Genomic DNA, 21813 nt, shown 5'->3' with positions numbered 1-21813 from the left:
TGCAAGAGGCAAAAATAAAAATGATAACAATATAAGCATTTTCTTGCTTGATTAGAACATTATATATATATATATATATATATATATATATATATATATATTTGTTCAGCACTCTATTAACATGATAGAGGTTCTTAGGAAGCTCCCAAACAGGACATGAAAGTGATAGCCATCTTGTGTGATTTTCCTTGACACTTTGTAATTGGAGGCATACTGCTTCTGAAGGCCCCATCATTAACAATGATAGTAAGAGACATAGGAGGGCCAGATCTACACCAACCAGGATATGACACTTTGAAAATGGTTTGAAAACTGTATGTGGAGTGTGTCCTGGGCCCCAACCATTGTCACTACTGTTATAAACCGTTTTAAAGCAGTAGTGTAGATCCTGCCCTATTCTCCATGAATTTGTCGAATCCTCTTTTAAAGCTCAAAATGAACACACAAAGTGTAAGAGCCCAAATAGAACTGCACTAGAACAATAAGATAATTTTATACAGTATAAATAGAGCACTTGATGGTGCTCTATTTATAAATACTGTATAAAATTATCTTATTAGTGCAGTTCTGTTATGCCGCTTTCCCCTTGTGTGTTTATTTTGAGCTGTTGTTGGGATCTTTGTCTTTTCTGTTTTGCGTAATCCTCAGTTAAAGCCATCTCAGCTAGTGGCCATCAGTGGCTCTCATGACTATTTATTCCGTATGTTAAATTGTGCATTGGATGAAGAAATGCTTCCTTTTGTATTAGTTTAATCAATTAATTAATGGGATGACCCCAAGTCCCAATGTTTTGAGAGAGAGAGAGAGAGAAATTTCTGTCCATTCAGCCTCTCTACACTGTTCATTATTTTGTGAAGTTTCACATTATCCCCTTTAGTAAACTCTTATTTCTAAAACAAAGTCACCTGTATTGGTCCATTACAAAATATTCCAAAAGCCATGATCAGGAAATACCTGTATTAAGACCAATAAAAAATGCACAAAATTGTAAACAAGCTGTTGAGATCTCCAGCTCTCTTCCATCAGTCTAGATGGTAACAATAGGGTGAGGGGATGGGTTGGGAAGAAAATAAATATTGACTAGCTATTGTAATCATAAAGCCCACATATTTATTTATTTATTACATTTTTATACCACCCAATAGCCAAAGCTCTCTGGGCGGTTCACAAAAATTAAAACCATAAAAAGCATAATAAAACAACCAACAGTCTAAAAACACAAATACAAAATACAATATAAAAAGCACAACCAGGATAAAACCACTGAACAGAAATTGATATAGGTTAAAATACGAAATTAAAACAGCAAAATTTACCTTTAAGTTAAATTAGGTGTTAAAATACTGAGAAACTACAAAGGTCTTCAGCTGGCGACGGAAGGAGTACAGTGTAGGCGCCAAGTGACATGGTCAGAATCTTCAAATGGAGTGCAGGAGGAGATTCAGATTTAAACGGGATAGGCTTTACTAGGTGTTTTGCAAGTTTCCTATTGCATGTAGGACTATTGGGACAGTGAAACAGATAAAAGCTCATTCATTTTTGAAAATTTAAAATCCAATTGTGACTTGGTTTTATTTCCAACCTTGATTCAAACACACCCATTCCTTCTAAACTACTTTAAATTTTAAAAAGGAACTGCCCTCATGGGGAAGATCTTTATCCCCTGAAGATTTTCTTTTCTGTATCTTCTCTAGCTAAGTGGCCACTTTACCTGATGAAACTTTTGAAACTAGATTGTTGGTGAAGTTTTGCTTGTGTGACTGCATCAGCATGAGCACAGCTTATGAGCACAACCTCCTTAATAGTGCTGTCCAAAGGGGCTGATTGATTGTGTAGTAGACAATGGGTTATTATTATTATTATTATTTATTTATTTATTTATTTATTTATTTATATAGCACCATCAATGTACCCCCACCAATGTTGGGGACTGTGCTGTCACAAGATCCCTTCACCATGAGCAAAAGGTGGCCCATTTTCACACAACCCACAACCTCACTATTCTTAAGTTGGTTGTGGTGGGTATTATACCTGGTCTCAATGTGGTTTTAAATATTTTTTAAAAGAAAAATAGAACAGGTTGAAAAACTCAAAATTCATCTCCTTCCCCAGAGGGTGGAACAAGAGGAAAACTTGTGTGGAAAGTTCTACTTTCACCAGATTTGCAGATCCTAATGCTTATCTGCCAGATCGCAATGCTGAGAAGGTTGTGGTATGTGGTTTCAGCTGATCATTGGCTTTGCCAAACCATCTTGCTTCTCTGCAAAGGCTCCTCCATAGCAACCTCATAGGAAGATGTTGCCTTATTTCGGAATGAAATGAAATGGAATCCCAGCACACTGTGCTATGTGATGAGCTGTATTGTTGGGCTTCAGTTACTTCTCAGTAGGTGGCAGTATATACTTTTGTTAAATTTGATCTGGGAGAACAATAGCAGCAGATGACAGCAAGAGTTGGATGTAATTACCTTGACTCAGAAGGAGCCTGTGTGCCTTCTGAGAGAGAAAGGTGAGGTGTGTACAGAAAAACCCATGTAAATGTCACAGTATAGCATCAGTACCCTGCAGGGCACAGCCCACCCCAAACTCAATTTGGAATGGCGCTTAGCTTGTGATGTCACAAAGTCTGCAACTTGTAGCTGAGAGGTGGATGGGGATCACCTTGGCAGTTGCACAGCAAGCCAACCCCCATCTCCAGGTTCAAGGTTTTCAGCTCCCCCCATACCACCAAGGCAGATATAATCACTCCCAGAATAGTTGTCTGGCTCTCCATACTGCAATGGGTTGTTAACCCAAGGTACTTCTCAGCACCCTGGGGAAATTATATTTTCTAAGGTCTCTGGCGTGTGGGGTGGATGGTGGGACCTACTTGTAGCATCCAGCTAAGGTGGTGGAGGGCAGTATGAAGGTTTGAGTGGGTGGGTTGGAGATGAATGGGTGTGTGAGTTGGGGGCAAGAAACAGGCAGTAGTTGTTCTCCAGCTTAGATTGCAGTCCAAACTGGTGAAGAATTCTGGGAGTTTTATTGCTCACCTGCTTAATCCTGATGGTGCACGTAGCTACTGTTAGGGGTGTGGTTTACTATATCCTTTCTGCCCCTGCCAAGGTACTTACAGGGATGGTGGGTCAGTGTTGCCCCCTCTGATGTTATTTTAGGAAACTAACTTTTGGAAATAATGTGGACTCACTTCTTATATTATATCAGTGTTGTGGGAGCTTGAGGGTTCTTCCATTACCTAACCAGGTAATGGAAGAACCCTCAAGCCATTGAGGAAGAGCCTGGCAGGATCTACACTACTGCTTTATAACGGTTTATAACAGTATTGACAACTGTTGGGGCCCAGGACACTTTCCATGTATCATTTTCAAACTGCTTTCAAAGTGTTATATCCTGTTTGGTGTATATCTGGTCCCGTCTCTCTCACTAGCATGGGGGAAGAGTCACAGTGTGGGAGCTTTCTACGTGAGGCTTTTATTGTGTGCTCATGATACCTTAATTGTTATTTACTGGTTCTTTAGATTATGTTGTGATCCTCCAGTTTTGCTTCTTCTTTTTTGGAACACTTGGTTTTTTGTTTTTGTTTTAGATTGGGGGAAATGGGGCATTATTTTGGGAAATGCTGCTTCTACTTGTGTGTTTTTGCTATTCTGCTATAGCACTAGTCCACCTAGAGTTTATGTATGGAAAAGCAAATGTCAGATCTCAATTCTGCAATGGAACCAAAATTAGATACAGTGATTAACAGCCTCGTGTAGGGAAGCTCTATTTGACCGCCGCATGCTCAGGACTTTTCATATTGCCTGAGTGGTATAGAAAGACGTTTGCATGTTTGTGTTTACAATTTAGAGGCTACTCTTTCAGGTGCTCCAAAGCAGCTTAAAGCAAATTAATTAAACGGTAGAACAGCCAACCCCCCTCTCCCCCAAGAAAAGAAACAGCAGCAAACACAATACCATCAGGAACCAGCTAGAACTCACTGCTGGTTTTCAATGGGGAATACATAGCTTTCTAAATAGAAGCTCCACCTAAATAAGGTTGCACTGTAGAGGTTGCTCTTCTGTCAAGGCAACATGAGAAGAAGAGGGCCTTCGAGCTTTTACATACCATTGCATGTCATGAAGTGGTAGATTAAGGTGATGGAATTCTGAAGCATATCACTTCAGATTGTAGGTGATGTGTGTGTGTGTGTGTGTGTCATATCTTTCAAAGCTTAAGTGTGTGTTTCACCCTTGTATCCGACAAACTAGTGTATCAGGTAGAAAGGTGTAGTACCATAAGCTGATGTGCTAGTTTTAGTACATTGATTGATTGATTGATTGATTGATTGTTGAATCATCCTTCCACTTCATGAGTGCTCGATCAAACACACAATAAAATGCAACAGTTTCAAATTAAACCAAAACAAAGCTGATTAAAATATGTCACAACAAATCAGGGGGACCTTTTAAAATCAAAGAGCAACCTTAATCAGTACATGCTTGGTGGAATAAAGGCCCATAACAAGGAAGCTAGCCTAATATCCCTGGAAAGGGAGTTCCATAATTGGGGTGCTGCTACACAGAAGTCCCTGCCAACCTCACCCCCCTCCAAGAGGCAGGACACTTAATAGGGACTCAGATGAAGAACATAGGCTCCAGGCAGGTTCATACAGGAGAGTGGTTTTCACCTAAGAAGAGACCTGGTGGATCAGCTCAAGGGGTCCATCTAGTCCAGCAACCTGATTCCCATACTGGCCAGTCAGATGGCTCCGGGAAGCAGGGCCTGAAGGCAATAGTCCTCCCATACCGTTTGTTCTCCAACAGTTGATATTCTGAATAAAAGGGTTCCATATAGCCACTAATTCCTTCCATAAAATGCTCTACTCCCTTTTTAAAGACATCTGCTAATCTAGCAGCTATCCCTATCCCTTGTGGCAAATTCCACAAACCCTTTGTGTGTAACAGGGCGGGAAGAGAAAGCGTAGGACTCCTCTACTTTTGGTCTGAAGCGACACAGTTCAGAATTCTGCCCACCACCACCACCCTGCTCCTGCAGCCTCAGTCTGCTACTTCATTCTGTAGAATGGGTAGAATGGCTTTGGTTCCTCCTCTTCTGGCCGCAGCATCCCCTGCCAGTTCTGACCAAAAGGCTGGCTGCTTTGTTTTCCAGATTGCGCCTGCAACATCTTGGGCAGCCGCAGCAACACGCCCTGCGACGATGAAACAGGGCGCTGCTTCTGCCTCCCCAATGTGGTGGGAGACAAGTGTGACGAATGTGCGGTGAATCACTGGAAAATTGCAAGCGGCCAGGGCTGCCAACCGTGCGACTGTGACCCTCAGAATTCTCTCAGCCCTCAGTGCAACCAGGTATGACTACCAGCCATGAAGAGGAAGCAGCCTGTTCTTGAGCATGGAAAGGCAGATAACAGTTCTGAGCCACTGCAATTTGTAGCATCACAGTCAGGGCCACGTTTCAGTCCTATGGCGAGAGGCGGAAGCTCTTTTGCTCTGTCTAGCTGCTATTGAGACTAGTTTGCACATTCGGCACAATCAAGTGGTAGTGTTTTTTCCTGGATTTTACTAATTGTGGCTACATATCGAGAGTGTGTTTGTGTGTATATTGCTGATGCATTTTTAAATGCTTCCTTATGGGTGTTTCCAACAAGGAGGGGTCTCAGCACTAACAATGAGCTCCATCAGACGAGCGTTTCATTGCACGCTCGTTACTGGGCACTCACTGATTTTCATGGGTCCCTCTCATGACATTGTCTGCCTCCCACGTGCCTCCCGCCCCTTCTAGCCTTCTCTGCGCGACAAAAAAAAACCACCCCAGTAAGTCGGACTTATTTTTAAAGATGGAAGTTGCCGCTATCTCCAGCTGTGTGCAGGAGAAGCCGCACAATCAAAACGGCCCACTGAATGGGCCACGTGCACGTTGTTTACGTCTTCTTTTAAAAGAGGAAGTAATGAGGGACAAATGCACGGGCAGAGAAGCAACGGTAAGCAAATGTGATTTTACCCTGTCTGATGACGCTCAGTGAGAAGGCATTGGGCAGCTATTCCCTCTTTCCTTCTTTAATGGATTTTCCCTGGTAAGAAAGAAGATGGAAGAATTGGTGGGGGGAAAAGGAGTTGGATTACAAGTGGATAATGATGGCATCATCTGGAACCCCATAAAATTCTGTGAAGGAGGCAGGGCATTAAAAGCCTAGTCTGGAAGGGTCCTATGATAACAGCCAACCCTCCCTGCAGACAGAAAAGCAGTTAAACCTCAAAAAAACCAAGATTATGGCAACCAGCTTGGTTGATAACTGGCAAATAGAGGGAGAAAACGTGGAGGCAGTGACAGACTTTGTATTTCTGGGCACAAAGATTACTGCAGACGCTGACTGCAGCCAGGAAATCAGAAGACGTTTACTTCTTGGGAGGAGAGCAATGACAAATCTTGATAAAATAGTTAAGAGCAGAGACACCACACTGACAACAAAAGTCCGCATAGTTAAAGCAATGGTATTCCCCGTAGTAACCTATGGCTGCGAGAGCTGGACCATAAGGAAAGCTGAGCGAAGGAAGATAGATGCTTTTGAACTGTGGTGTTGGAGGAAAATTCTGAGCGTGCCGTGGACTGCAAGAAGATCAAACCAGTCCATACTCCAGGAAATAAAGCCAGACTGCTCACTTGAGGGAATGGTGTTAAAGGCAAAACTGAAGTACTTTGGCCACATAATGAGAAGACAGGACACCCTGGAGAAGAGGCTGATGCTAGGGAAAGTGGAAGGCAAAAGGAAGAGGGGCCGACCAAGGGCAAGATGGATGGATGATATTCTGGAGGTGACAGACTTGACCTTGGGGGAGCTGGGGGTGGCGACAGCTGACAGAAAGCTCTGGCATGGGCTGGTCCATGAAGTCACGAAGAGTCGGAAGCGACTGAATGAATAAACAACAACAAAAGGCTAGACTACCTGAACCACTCTCCCGTTCATGTTTGCTTCAAACATGCTAGGAGTTTTTTTTAGTGAGGGGAGCATTCAAATGAATTCCACATCAGCATTTCCCCCCCTCCCAAATTAATCCTTTAGAACTGCCAGCAGCAACATATCTTAGCTGGTGTCTCTAAATTGAGCCTTCTGGGTTTTGTTGCTGTGGGGAGAAACCACTTCCTTAAAATGCTCCTAGACAGACACCATACAAGGGACTTTGACTCAAGCAAGATAGGGGACTTCTTTGTAAGAGCAAAAGCTTCTGCCCTGAATGGTGGCCTAGAAATATTTTAAATAAAATAAAAATAAATAACATCTGCTTATGGACAAGGATTGTAGCCTGTTGTTTCAAGTGGCAAGTTGGATAGAGCCCTCCACACCAGCCAACCTATTTCTTGGTTCCCTACAGTCTGCTAGTAATGATATTTTATTATACATTTTTTAAAAAAATCCTGATTCCTGTCCATGGAGCTTAAGGCATTTTACCTTCACAACAACCTTATGAGGTAGGTTAGTCTGAGAGGCTCATAGCAACACTACAACACTCTGGCTTTTTCTGTGCAAGAGGAAAAGGCCTTAGCTAGACCTACTTGATAGTCCGCAATGGAGGAGGGAAGATCTCGCATTTATTTATTTATTACATTTATATACCGCCCCACAGCCGAAGCTCTCTGGGCGGTTTGCAACAGTTAAAAATAGTAAACATTAAAAAGTATACAAGATTTTAAAAACCATCAGAAACATAAAAACAGCAGTATAAAAACAACAGTATCCATTTTAAAATAATTGTGATTAACGCGAGATCCCTCCTCCATTTCACGTGAGGTGCGACGACCTCAGGAAGAGAGCCGTCGCGCCCGCCATTTTTTAAAATAGAAAGAGGAGCGCACAAATGGTCGTGTGCAAAGGTAGGTGCTTTTTTTAAAAAAAATCTAATTTCCCCGCTCCCCCCACCCTACCCCCGATGGACGCAGCTCCGGGCTCCGTGGCAACGGGCCACATGTTCCGCGGTCTCAAGAGGAGGAGGGCCTTCTCTGCTGTGGCACCCCGGCTGTGGAATGAGCTCCCTAAGGAGGTTCACTTGGCACCTACATTATATGCTTTTAGACGCCAGGTGAAGACCTTTTTATTCTCCCAACATTTTAACAGTCTATAAATTTTAAATAACATGGTTTTAAATTTGTAATTTTGCATTGCTGCTGTTTTTATCTGGTTGAGCTTTTATATTGTATTTTATATTATGGTTTTATACTGTTGTTTTATACTTTGAATGGTTTTAATTTTTGTGAACCGCCCAGAGAGCTCCGGCTATTGGGCGGTATAGAAATGTAATAAATAAATAAATAAATAAATAAATACGGGCCCAAAGGGGAGGGTGAGATCCCGGGGCAAGGGAGGGATAATCCCTCCCTGATCCCGGGATCCCCTGTGCATCAGGGATCCCCTGTGCACAGGGACGATCCCAGGGTTTGTCCTGGGATTTCGCCCGGTCTAGCTAAGGCCAAAGTAGAACAGGAGGGACTTGCACAGAAAAAGCCAGAGTGTTGTAGTGGATAGAATGATAGACTTGGACCAGGGGAGATCTGAATATGAATTCCTGCTTAGCTATGAGCCTCTCAGACTAACCTACCTCATAGGGTTATTGTGACGGTAAAAAGCCTTAAGCTCCATGGAGTCACTGGGCCAAGCACTGTAATTCTGTGTTTCCTCCCTGACATCTCTCTCTCTCTCTCTCTCTCTCTCTCTCTCTCTGCAGTTTACAGGGCAGTGTCCATGCAGAGTAGGCTTCAGGGGCCTGAAATGCTCTACCGCTGAAGTACGATTTTGTCCTGACCAGTCTTATGGAGATTTCAGGACAGGATGTAGAGGTAAGCAATATAAGCTGTTGCATCCAGCTGGAGATCACTGAATATTTCATGGATTACTGCTGTCTTGCTTCTCCCTTGACTCAACTCTAAAGAACTTTCTGTTGACATCTGACTGTTTTAACAGCCTTTCCTGCTCCACTTCTTGCCACTTGGACCTTCCTGCTGTAACACTCGCCTTCTTCCCTCCTCCTCCTGACTTGCCTTGTTTCATAGTTTGCTTTGTTTTACCTGGGATAGAATTTGGTAAATGTTTGTTGTCTTGAAAGGCGGCTAAGAAATGCTTTTAATGAAAATATAAATAGAAGAGAATTTCTCTGGAGTTGTGGTATATGTATTCTGCAAAACTGTGAAATAAGAAAGCTCTTTTAAAATAAAACACATTTCCACTTTTCCTTCCATCCTGCTTGGAATATTTCTACTTCTCAGTGGCTTGGTTTCACAGTCCTCAAAGAGTTAGATAAATAGCACACCTGTTTGAAGGAAGTTTATCCTATGAATAACAATTTTTTCCTGTTTACTCTTACCGCCCATCATCTATCCTTCAGAGAATAATACAGACTTTTTCCCAGAAAAATCTTATTCATTTTTATTATAACCTCCAAGTTAGATTACTGCAGTATGCTCTACATGGAGCTGCCCTTGAAGGTTCTTCAGAAGCTGCAGCTTGTGCAAAATGCAGCAGCCAGATTAATAACAACGACTAGAAGGTCTCTGCATATAACACCAACTCTGGTCCGCTTGCATTGGCTGCCTGTATGTTTCTGAGAATGACTCAAGGTGCTGGTTTAAACCCATTAAGCCCTACACTATAATCAGACACTACAATCAACATCGGTCCCCTCCCCTCCGAGTTCCACCTCCAAGGGAGGTTCAGAAGGTGGCAACAAGGGGAAGAGCCTTCTCAGTGGTGCCCCCTCCCAATTATGGAATGCTCTCCCCACTGAGGTCTGCCTGGCACCAACACTGTCATCTTTTCGGTGCCAAGTTAAGACTGTCCTCTACTCCCAGGCATTTGATGACATACGATGGGGCATCTATGTCAGTTGTTTCTGTTGGGTCCTGTATCTTCTTGTAAATGTTTCAGCTGTTTAAATTGTTTTACATTTTGTATGTTAGAGATTTTACATTATGTTTTTATTATTTTGTGTTGTGAAGTGATGTGTGTCTGAGTGTGAGTGAGAACTGCCCATAGAGCTTTGGCTATTGGGCAGTAGAGAAACAAATGAACGAATGAACAAACAAACAAACAAAAGGAAATTATTATTATTATTATTATTATTATTATTATTATTATTATTAATCCATTGTCAAATATAGTGCATTGACACATCAAGCCTCTGTCATTTCAGTCAAGATAACTCCACTCTCATGAGGCTGCTGGGAAACTAGCTAGAGGGATGCACTGTAGGAGTTCCCATCAAGTGAAGTCCTTACAAACTCTTTTCCTTGTTCCCTCCTATTGACAGCTTGTGACTGCAATTTCCAGGGCACAGAACAGATGGGCTGTGACAAGGCGACCGGCAGTTGCCTTTGCCACACTGGCTTTACTGGATCCCGCTGTGACCAGTGCCAGCGGGGTTACTGTGGCCACCACCACCGCTGTGAGGCATGCCACCCCTGCTTCCAGGCCTATGATGATGACCTTCACAGGTTTGGGTTGCGTCAGGCCACCTTGAAAAATTCTACTCAGCATCAGCAGCTACACATGGGGACGATGGACTCCGGCTTCAGTACCCGTCTCTTAGAAGCAGAAAGTGAAATTCAGCGCATCGAAGGGATCCTGGGAAATCCCCTCGTGACAGAGCAGGGACTGGATCAGGTGGTCAATGCCATTGCTACAATCAGGTAATCGGGCTTTTCATTTTATCTGCAACAATCACGGCTGACAGGCCGAAAAGAATCCCTGGTGTTTTGCTACTAAAGGAATCACCTCTATCCAAACTACAGAGAGGAGCTCTAATTCCTTCCCAGTCCTAGATTTAGGAACTGTATGTTGGCAAGGTGCTTAGGGATGGGTGAGGAATTTGTTTTGTTTGCATTTTAATGCACGATTACCCAGTTTGCAGCTCCTAGAAGCAAGCACAGCCCTGAATGCAACTTGTGATTGGAAATCCACACATTTCCAAGCGTGGGATGCCATTCACAAAAGAAGAAAAATGGCATTTGAAAAGTCAATCAATACATGCATACAAAAATGTATACATCTGAAAAATGTGCATACAAATGTGAAGAAAAATATGGATGGATTTCTGTGTGGGAGAAATACAGCTCATGTGGAAGTAGGATGGAATGAACCAGATGGAGTGTGAGAGTTTCAGCCATCCCTAAAGGCGCCATCTCTCAGTTCTTTATATGGAAAATGGGAATGCCAATGACATACTTTACTTTTTTCCAAACAGCTAAGTGTGCTGTCCTATGAGGATGGCTGTAAGCCTCTGAACCATCAAATGTGGAGCAGGAGGAGCGGAGGAGGCAATCTTTGTCTCTGCATTCCTCCCACTCTGTATTTTCACTAGACCAACATTTTTGGCCATCTAGCTGAAGCATTGGGGAAGGGGGGAGCGAAAGAGGTTGGGGAGGCCTGGGGGATATGGCATAAGCAGTCTCGTCCCTTTTCCCTCCTCTTTGACGTTGGCTGTGGCGATTCTCTCTGCACCAGCTCCAAGGGGCAGGAGAGGGCGTGGAGGGATCAGACTCCTGATTCCGAGGTCAGACCGATGTCTCTGACCTTGGATCAAGGAATCTGAAGTATCCTATGCCCCCACCCCCTGACTCTGTCTTGGGGCCATAGGATCTATAAAGGCTATAAAACAGTTTGTATGTTAAAGGCACTCTTTCAGAGATTATACATTTAATCCACTTGTTTTAATTTCTGCGTCCACTTCAGTCCTTGTCTATTTAAATTAAAAACTCTCTAAAGCAAGTTCTGTCACTTTCTATTTATCCTGTATTGGAATGCTAGAGGATTTTTGTTGTTGCTGCTGCAGAAACATCATTCACAACCCTCAAGCTATAACATAAGAAAAGCCATGCTGGATCAGAGCTTAGAAGCGGTCTCGGTACGACGTGTGGATTCCCCTCATCACTGTATCTTGTGGCAGCGAATCCCACTTGTTTGTGCTGTGTAAATGAGTTCTTCCCTTCATCTGTCTTGATCATTCCAGAGAATTACTATCGTTTCACTGGGAGTGTGCTGGCATGAGGGTCTGAGGGTAGTAATCAGAGGGGAAAAGACAGAGAACAATAAGAAGTATACAAAAAGGATGTGTTTTATTGTATCAACTGCAGGCGGACCATTGAAGGTTTAAGCTCCGAAATACCTCTTATGGATGAAGTGTCCTCCCTATCCATAGATATGGATGCTCTTGACAGAAGCCTCCTTCTAATATCTGCACAGTACCAAAACAAGAAGGCCCAATTTGAAGCCAGCCGCAGCACAGACCTCTCAGGTATAACAGTTGCGCTTCAACTTCCACAGCTCTCCCACTCCCTCACACATGCAAGGTAGCACATAAGTGGCTGTATCTCCTAATGGTAAGGCATGGGCTGTTAAGGCATGGGCTTTTCCAAATTGCTAACTTAAGTCCTGCCTGAAATAACTTTACAAAGGTAATTTCTAACATAGGTCAGAATACCACAATTCCTGCCCTCCCTGCCCTTTGAATTTTTTTATACAACTTCCTCTCTTCCCTGTGAGAGTAGATCCAAGGAGCAATACATCATTTATTTATTTATTTATTGTATTTCTATACCGCTCAATAGTCAAAGGTCTCTTGGCAGGTTCACCAAAGTTAAAACCATCAAATATGAATCAAAGTATAAAAACACAATATAAAAACACAATATAAAAGCACAACCAGGGTAAAATGGAGCAGCAATGCAGAGATTTATACAGATTTACAATACAAATTTTAAAAACAGTTTTAAAACAGCAAGGTTAAAAGTCTAAGATAATAAACTCTTAAAATACTGGGAGAATAAGAAGGTCTTCACTGGCACCAAAAAGAGTATAATGTAGGTGTCAAGTGAATCTCATTTGGAAGCTCATTCCACAGCCGGGGTGCCACAGCAGAGAAAGCCCCCTCCTGGTAGCCACCTGCCTCACTTCCTTTGGCAGGGGCTCATGGAGATGGACCCCTGAAGATGACCTTATGGTCCAGGCAGGTACATACGGGAGGAGGCGTTCCTTCAGATAACCTCGCCCCAAACTGTTTAGGGTTTTGAATGTTAACACCAGCACTTTGAATCGGGCCTGGACCTGGACTGGCAGCCAGTGAAGCTGGAAAAGGACTGGCATAAAGTGGTCTCATTGGCCAGTCCCTGTTAACAGTCTGGCTGCCCTGTTTTGTACTAGGGCTGTGCACCGTCTTGGATCCGAACCCCAAATCCAAAGCAGATCGGGGTGGTTTGGACCTTTCTGAACCAGATCCGAGGCAGTTCAGGTGAAGGCGAAGGCGAAGGTGAAGGCGAAGGTGAAGCCAATTGGCTCCAAAGCTTCGGGCTGCCTTGGAGCTTTGGAGCCGCCCCCCCCCCCCCAACTAGTCTCCTTACCTGCTGCCTCCATCGCCACTGCCAACTTTCTTCTAGCGGCTTCCAGTGCTGCCGCTGAAAATGAAAGGGACTAGGCCACGCGATTTTAAGCTGCCAGAAGAAAGATGGCGGCGGCAACAGAGGCAGCGGGTAAGCCCCCCTCCCCCCTTACCTGGGTCCACCACCGCAGCCTACTTCTGGGCTTCAGCATCGTCAGAGTGGAAGCTGCCGGATGCATGCCGGTGGTGCCAGCGGCGGTGGCAGACGGCAGACACAGGGAAGTGGGGAGGGAGGCTTACCTGGTGCCTCTGCTGTCTGCGGCACCAGGTAAGTGGGGAGCGTTTTCTGGGTGCCGGCTAGACAGCTCAGTCACCTCAGAGGGCCCGAACTTCACCTCAGCTTCTGCACTGAGGTGGATGGGGAACCCCGAGGTGGATCGGGGCTACTTCGGGGGCTCTGGATCGGTCTCTGAGGCAGATCGGGGTGGGTGGGTCTCTGCACAGCCCTATTTTGTACCAGCTGAAGTTTCTGGACCGTTTTCAAAGGCAGCCCCATGCATAACATATTGCAGTAATCCAGACGAGATTACTGTCCTATGAATGGTTTAAGGAGCAATCCTATGCATGTTTAGACAGAAAAAAGGCCCACAACTCCCAGCATGCCCCAGCCTGTCTAAATATGTATAGGATTGCACCCGTAGTGATTTATATCCAGATAATATGGTACTCTTACAAAACTACTAGATCATGCTGCACCTTTAAAAAACTACATTTCCTACTGTCCCTTTGAGGAAGTTCTCAACTTTTTCTTATGAAACAGCAGGCTTTTTAGTTTTAAAAAAAATATGACCCACTTTGGGCAGGAAGCTGCCTCCTCCTCCTCCTCCTCCTCCTCCTCCTCCTCCTCCTCCTCCTCCTCATTCTTCTTCTTCTTCCCCCCAGTATTAGTGATGTTATGAAATAAGCACTACTCTCCATGGTATGCACATATATTCCACGATCATATCTAATAAATAGATTTTCAGTGTTTTGCACTACTTCAAAACCCTGCAAAACTTGTTTGACCAGAGATGACAGTGAAACAAACAAACAGTGTGTGTACACTAGGAGCAAAACTGGGTGAACCATTTCATCTTCAGTTCTCTTTAAAACCAATTTCTTTCTGTAATCATGAGAGTTTATCATACAAAACAGCATTTACTGGTTTTTTTTTTTTGCACAACTATATTGTGAAACCCAAAACTACACTGGCTAGAAAGTACATTTTGATTTTAAAATTGCTGTTTTTCAATTTCTGTCATTAGAGCATAAGAACATAAGAAGAGCCATGCTGATCAGACCAAGGGTCCATCTAGTCCAGCACTCTGTTCACACAGTGGCTAACCAGCCATCGGCCAGGGACCCACAAGCAGGACATGGTGCAACAGCACCTTCCCACCTATGTTCCCCAGCAACTAGTGCATACAGGCTTACTTCCTCTGATACTGGAGGATGCACTTAGTTGTCCTGCATTGACAGTATTCACTCATGCAAACAAACAGCATGAGAGAGGCTCAGAGATCCTTTTCGCATTCGGGTGAATATGCCCTATGACAGTTAAATGGCAAAGCTGGTTCATGTGTCTGGTAGATGCTAGCATGGGTCTCCTGAGTCCGAGTCTCTCTAGCAGCCATTCTAATCTCTGAGCTAGCTTTCCTCAGAAAGGCTGCACTTCTCAGGATGCAATCCTGCACATTCACATGCTCCAGGGTGCTTTTGGAGTACTTCAACTGGAAGGAGCCAAATTGCTTGATCTTCTTTGCCCCTTGGTTCTTTGTTTCATTCTTTCTTGCAGCTGGCTTGTCTCACAGCTTAGAATTCCTTCAAAACAGTGACGGAAAGGTGTTTTTTCTTCAATTTGATATGGTAAACTCTTAATTAAAATGAAAAGATTATTTTTGTCACAGGAGCTTCAGTAAGGAAGGCTTTGTGTTGGTGAAAATTAGGAACAATGTTCAAGAGGATGTAAGACAATGAGCATGTTTCCACTTGGGGATCTAAAGTGGGTTTCACTTATTTTGGTTTGTAATGTAAATAGAAGATATACATTGGGCTGTTCTCAAGTCCCATACTAACAGAAATCAGACATTTCACACTGAGAATAGTAGTGAATTTCACAGTCACTTAAGCCTTGTGTGTGAAAATGATCTGTGTCAAGGAGAATAACTTAAATGTAAATTGACACGAGGACCCAGGCTCAAACAGGCCTCCAAGGTATTTCTGATTTTCTCTTCTCTTCTCTTCTCTTCTCTTCTCTTCTCTTCTCTTCTCTTCTCTTCTCTCTCTCTCTCTCTCTCTCAGTCACATGGTACAGCCTCCAGTTTTTATAAGCAAAGCTTTGTTCTGGGGCACGTCTACATGAAGGGCTTGCCTCGGGGTGGCTTCGCAGTAGCGGCACATCATCTACATGACACAGCTGCAATTGTGAAGCCATCCAGGGGCAAACCCTGGAAACTCCACTCCGAAAAAAGTTGGGCACTTACCCTGGCTTTGTTTTGGCACTGCAGCCCATGGCGCCCCCTGATTGGTCACCATGGGTGGCCCCAGGCCTGTAAAAGTAAAACAAACAAACAAACAAAAAACGGAGGGAGGAGAGGAATGGGGCTGTTCCTCCCCCTTTCTAAAAATTTTATTATCTGTATCTCTGCAGCTGCACAGATACAGATAATAAAAAGAAAAAGAAATGTGGGTGGGGGAAGGAATGGGCAGCCAGAGGGAGGAGACGAGAGGTGATTCGCCCTGAGTCCCTGCCCCTTCTCTTCGCGTCCTCCCTCTGGCTGCCAGTTCCTCCCCCCACATTTCTTTTTCTTTTTATTATCTGTATCTGAAAAGCTGTGGAGATACAGATAATAAAATAAAAATTAAAAAGGGGGAGAAACAGCCCCGTTCCTCTCCTCCCCCCCTTTTTTGGTGTTTTTTTTTACTTTTAAAGACTGGGAATGTTTGCATTTGCATTCCTTCCTTTGCAGATGTCGGGAAGGAACACAGGTGCTGGTGCAAGGCGCCTCGTGGCGCCAAAGTGCCACCGTAAAGATGGGGGCCTGAGGTTTTCTGCATGTACATCCCCAGTGGCATTGAGTACCCTCTTTGGGAAACTTTATTCTAAGTTGTTTCTGTTCCTGCTTAGTGATCTAATTAGTGATGTGTAAAACACACCCCTAGGGAAATTTCGCTAGTCTGATTGAAACTCTTTTTGTTTCCCTTGAAAGTTATTTGAGCAGAAACCTCCATATTTGCTTCAGAATATCACTGTAGGTGAAATCAGATGGCAACTCTAGATCTCATATAATATTTGCTGTGAGAAATTGAGGACACAAGACTCTGGAGCTTCCGTGGTGGTATCCCCTTTTTTGAACTAGCATGTTCAGATTCTCTGCTTTGATGGAGAAGCCCTGTAGAACCTTAAAAATAATGATGCTTGTTCTCACAGAGCTTTCTTTGGAGATTTTAACCTTCAGAAATGAAGGTTCAACATGTTAATGAATGACATTTTTCCTTTCTTTTGCCTTTTGATTTAGAGGGTAAAGAGTTCTCAAGTTCAAAAACATTTACTCCTAACTTCAATCGGGACTACCAGTATTATAGTGGTTGTGAGAGATGAGGCCTATTGTTGCAGGCAGGGAACCAATATTTAGGAGACACCATAGCCAGGTTCACAAAGTTCTCTTTTTGCTTCTTTTGCTTACTTGGATGTGACTTTCAAGTAAGATTGCCAGCTATTCCTTTGGCATAGAGATGGAGTGATGGGGAAAATTTCTCCTGTTCTTGTGCAATTGTTAAAGCCCTGCCAAAATAAGAGATGACAGTCCCGCTTTCAAAAAAACCCAGCGAGCCACAAGACTGCAGCACAGCACAAGAGATCTGTACTGGATTGCTCAATTAAGCAACTAGCCAGCTTGGGTTTTCAACTTTTGCTTGTTCTGCAATGCAGCCAAATTAACACAGCATTCCAACTAGATGGAATTGTTGGAGGCGTTACTGCAGCAACATCAGTGTTGCATCCCTTATTAACCTCAATGGAAGGAGGTGTGGCAGATTACCTACCTCACCTGCAAAGTTCTGGTCCAAGGCGATCAGGATTGCCTCTTGGAGCCAGAGTTAGTAGAGAGGCACATCTTTACCATATTTGCAGCTTAGATATAGTCCATATTCAGTATGTGCATCTCTTCTTTCTTCTTATTTGATGCATTAAAAGAGAGAGAGAGAGAGAGAGAGAAAGAGAGAGAGAAAAGAGCCATTAAGGTGTTTCACACAAAAGCTGATTGATAAGTGCTATTCAGTTGGTGGCCTTGTGATTCACTGCTCTGGCAGATCCTTCCTCTACCTTTTCTTAGGTAAAACTCAGAACCAGAAGCTTGGGTAGGAATGCTGCATTATGAGTCACTAAGCCATTCAGACAGCGTTTTCATTCTCCCCCCAGGAGCATTCAAGACAGTCAGCTCTGCATATCAGACATCTTCCAATGCCAGCCTGCGCATCGCTGGATCTTCTAGACTGCTGGCTCAGTCTCTGGAGAACAGGAAAAGTGCCGAGGAGCTTGAAAGTGATCTTACCGACCACGGGTCAGGGCTGGAGGCTCTGCAGGGTGAAATGGCTTTCTCTCCAAACTTGACTCCAGCCATTAATAAGGTGACATTAACCTCTGCTAAAGGAGATACTGAATAGCCTGATCGTTCAGTTGTCAATGTACAATAATTTGCCCACTGAAAGTTACTTCCCATAGTTCTAACTGCAACCCAAATGGCTGTGTTCTAATAAGACAAATTTGGCCAAGGTCTCTTGTTTTCATCCTTCTTTTCTGCTGTTCTGCTATTGCCATGGAGACATCTCCTGTTGCCATGAAAATCATTCATCTTGCATTTCATAGCAGTGTACTCAAATGACATTCATGTACATGGGTGTGGAGAAGTGGCATTGATATCTCTGTCATTCTAACTGCCACTGAAACTCAGATGGACTCCTTCTCACGTGGATTCTAGAAATCTCCCAAGGGCTCAGGAGAGGCCTGCTTCCCTCTTATGGTGCATGATTTCTTTGCTGCCCACACACTACCTTTCTTCTGTCCAAGACAAATTACTCAGAATTTACAAGAATCCAAAGCATTTTTATTGTACAGGGCCCAGACAGTGTGTGTGTGTGTGTGTGTGTGTGTGTGTGTGTGTTGGGGGAATAGTACGTGGGAAGAGTACACTTTACTGGGACCTGGGGATTTAGCGGAGGCTTGGGTCAGGCTGTCATTCCATTACCACAAGGACAAAAAGAGGTTAAATTGTACATCGTGCTTTTATGGGTATTTATGGGAACTTATTTCCCTGTATCTATGTACCTTTTGTGAGATTTTGTGAGATTTTCTGGAGCCAATTGGTGTTAGAAAAGAATAATCACAGTATGCTGCTGCTGGCCAACATCATTCTCCGGAATACAGAGTAAGCTTGTGCAGTTAAGTTGGGACTTGTGGTGTGAGAGACAGGGAGATCTGTACTTCCTATGTGATATGTTCTCTCCTGAACTACCAGTCCCAACATTCCTTGGAGAGAGATACCTAGTAGAATGGACAACCCATCACTGATCCCTGGGGAAGTGGGTCTGATGTTAGGCTTTACAGGCCCAAAATATATGTGAGGATCAGAGACAGCATGGCTCTGAATGCCATTTCCTGGGAAGAATAGTGGAGAGGGCTATTGCCTTCATGTCCTATTTAAGGGTTTCCCATAGACATCTGGTTGGCCACTGTGATGCTGGACTAGATAGGCCTTTGATCTATTCTTTATCTGGGTGTTTAATTTATGACTCTATTGTTTCACCTACTACTTTTATTGTTCTTGTAGTTGTGTTGTATTTTACAGTTCTATACCACAAGCCCCCTTGTGACTATCTAATGAAAAGCAGTTTGAAATGCAGTCAATCAGCAGGCAAGCAGACTTGCTCTCTAAATCAGTTTGATTCTTGCTCCATTGAATGATGGTTGATCATGTGCCTTCTCTACTTAGATTTGCAGTGGCATCAGATCTGAAATTTGCACCCCGGGGGAATGCATTGGAGAACTGTGTCCCCAGCAGAATGGAACTCAATGTGGCCCTGGTCTGAGCTGTAGAGGGATCCTCGCGCTTTCTGGCAGCTCTATCCAAACTGGCAGGAAAACAACACAAGAGATCCACAACTTAAGTATCCGGCTTCAGCAAACTACACAGATGGTGCGTGCATAGAATGGAGAAAGGGGAGTTCCCATCTTTTTTGCAAGGGAGGCAAAGAGTGAGAGCTCTTTTACAAGCGTGATGGAAAATACATATGGCTTTTACTGAACTTGTGAATATGGTTGTCACAATGTCCAACGTGCAAACAGCTAATTTCAATGGTAGTCCCTACTCATATGGCTTGCAATTTGAATGACCCTCCTGGCATGTATTTCTGTGTATTTGTGGCAGAGCCCATTTTTCAAGATCTATTGGCACAAGGTCCTGGGCCAAAATGTGGTTGACGAGCAAATAAGAACATACTTGTTATTATGCACAATGTGGATAGATGTGATGCTACAGCAGAATAATGTAAACTAAAAGTATTCATGTGTTAGTGCCTGTGAGTTGATTCAGTGAAGCCTACTAGGATGTACTGTACCATGCAGCAACCAAAGCTGCCTTGCGTATTAGTAGCTTCAGTTTCTACACTTTGCACTGAATTTTTAAAATCAGATTTTTTGTTTTTCAAATGCTGGGAGAGGACGGGATAATTAAGAAATGGGGAGCTTAACACTATTGATAAAAAGAAACACCTACAACCAGTTTCAGAGCTTGAGGTTTCAAGGATGTACTGTACCCTGCAGCAAACTGAATCTGCCTTGCATTTTAATAGATCAGGGCTGCTGAAATTGCTGCCAGCAAGATTCAAACGAATGCCCGAAGCTTGGGAGACCAGATGAGCACAACTAGGACCCAGATAGAGAGAGACATCCAGCGTATGCAGCAGTTCATCCGCCAAATTCGCAACTTCCTATCAGGTAAAGCCAGAAGCCTATAGATGCAACATCTGCACTACTGATTCCTTTCTGTTAGAGAGTCTCTTCTCCAGAATGGCTGTTTTAGCTCTGGAAAAGCACGGAGCAAGCAAAGCAGGACTAATTATGGATTAAAAGATTTTATGCTTTCATGTGCAACAACAAAATACACACTTTAAAATATGTTGTTATATGTCCAGGCAGATGGATACCAGACAGCTTCATGCCATCTCAGAAATGAGATGGTCACAATAAACTAGATCAATCAAACTAGACTTGCTCATAGAAATGGCTCAGTTCTTCGGTTTCCTGAAGTCCTTGAGAGGCAACATAGCAACAAATAAAAAACATACAGCAAGTTTATAACTATTTAAGGGAAGGTATTACAATATAATTCCTTCCGCTCCAACAGCAGTGAGTTGGCAGTCCCTGCGAGAGCCCTGTCTTTTAGGCACAGGAAAATTCCTTATATAATATCTTCAGCCAATTATTTCTTTTTTCTATCCACTGGTACTGAAATAGCATCTATTTTGTGTCATCGCTGTTATGCACAGAGCTTTATTCAACAGGTTTTGTGCTGGACTATTTCCCATGTTACGTTTAAAACATGTAGGCGTTCTCTTTTGAATCAAGGCCACATCTTATTGTGGGGGAAAAGGTTGAATATCAGTACATGTGTGCATTCCAGAAATGCCAGCCCTGGAATTACTTGGAGAAGTTTAGTCTACATGGGTCTGGTCTGTGGTAGTGACATTCTGACATTTCAGTTTCACGCCCCTTTCAGGCATGAATGTTAATTCTGTCAGTGGTTCAGTTAGATAATTTCAGACTCTGGATTTATTGACCATGTTTGCATGGTTGACATGGCTTGTCATGGTATATTTAAGTTATTATAAGTTATGGTGTCTACAGGTGGTATCCTTAATCTTTAAGCCTCAATTGTGGCTTGTTGTGTTGTCCGAGCCTGAGGACCATGGGTTATGTGAGGGTTAAACAATTCTTCCAGAACTCATGGCCCTTTTTCAGGTTATGTAAGCATTGTTTAACCCGTTTACTGTCCCCAAGTTCTGGCATGCGCCACAACACACTGTAGCTTAAATAAGCCATGGTGGGCTGTTTTATCAGGTGAACCAAACCAGTTTTTGAGATCAATTTGGCCAGTGTAGCATTCTGTAGCTTGGGAGTAGGGAGCCACTTTCAGCCCCAAGGGTCAAGATCAATTTTGGAGGTGCTCTCAGGGCTTGCATTCCAGTGGTGGGCGGGGCTGAAGACTAAGGGAAAGGGGGCCAAAGAGAAAAGAGATGGGGCCAAGAATACCACCATATTGGAGTTTAAAACTCTTGCTGCACTCAGGCCTTTGTTAGACCAGGGGTTATCAATCCTCCCTGGCCCCGGGATAAAGGCTACCCCTTTGGGCCCGCTTTTTCTC

General features: G+C 43.5%; 1 protein-coding gene across 1 annotated transcript in view; it reads left to right on the top strand.

The window, feature by feature from the left end:
• Nucleotides 1–21813, top strand: part of LAMB3 (laminin subunit beta 3) — a 72468-nt gene that overhangs the window by 41142 nt on the left and 9513 nt on the right. Inside the window, exons 12-18 of the mRNA XM_063143081.1 lie at nt 5148–5344; nt 8714–8825; nt 10292–10670; nt 12114–12274; nt 17814–18022; nt 19384–19587; nt 20243–20387. Coding sequence (XP_062999151.1) covers nt 5148–5344; nt 8714–8825; nt 10292–10670; nt 12114–12274; nt 17814–18022; nt 19384–19587; nt 20243–20387 — 1407 coding nt within the window. The remainder of the gene's footprint in view (nt 1–5147; nt 5345–8713; nt 8826–10291; nt 10671–12113; nt 12275–17813; nt 18023–19383; nt 19588–20242; nt 20388–21813) is intronic.

The sequence above is a fragment of the Elgaria multicarinata genome, chromosome 1, assembly GCF_023053635.1.
Source record: "Elgaria multicarinata webbii isolate HBS135686 ecotype San Diego chromosome 1, rElgMul1.1.pri, whole genome shotgun sequence".
Classification (NCBI taxonomy): Eukaryota; Metazoa; Chordata; class Lepidosauria; order Squamata; family Anguidae; genus Elgaria; species Elgaria multicarinata.
The sequence above is the reverse complement of the archived record's forward strand: the minus strand, read 5'-3'. Positions and strand labels throughout refer to the sequence as shown.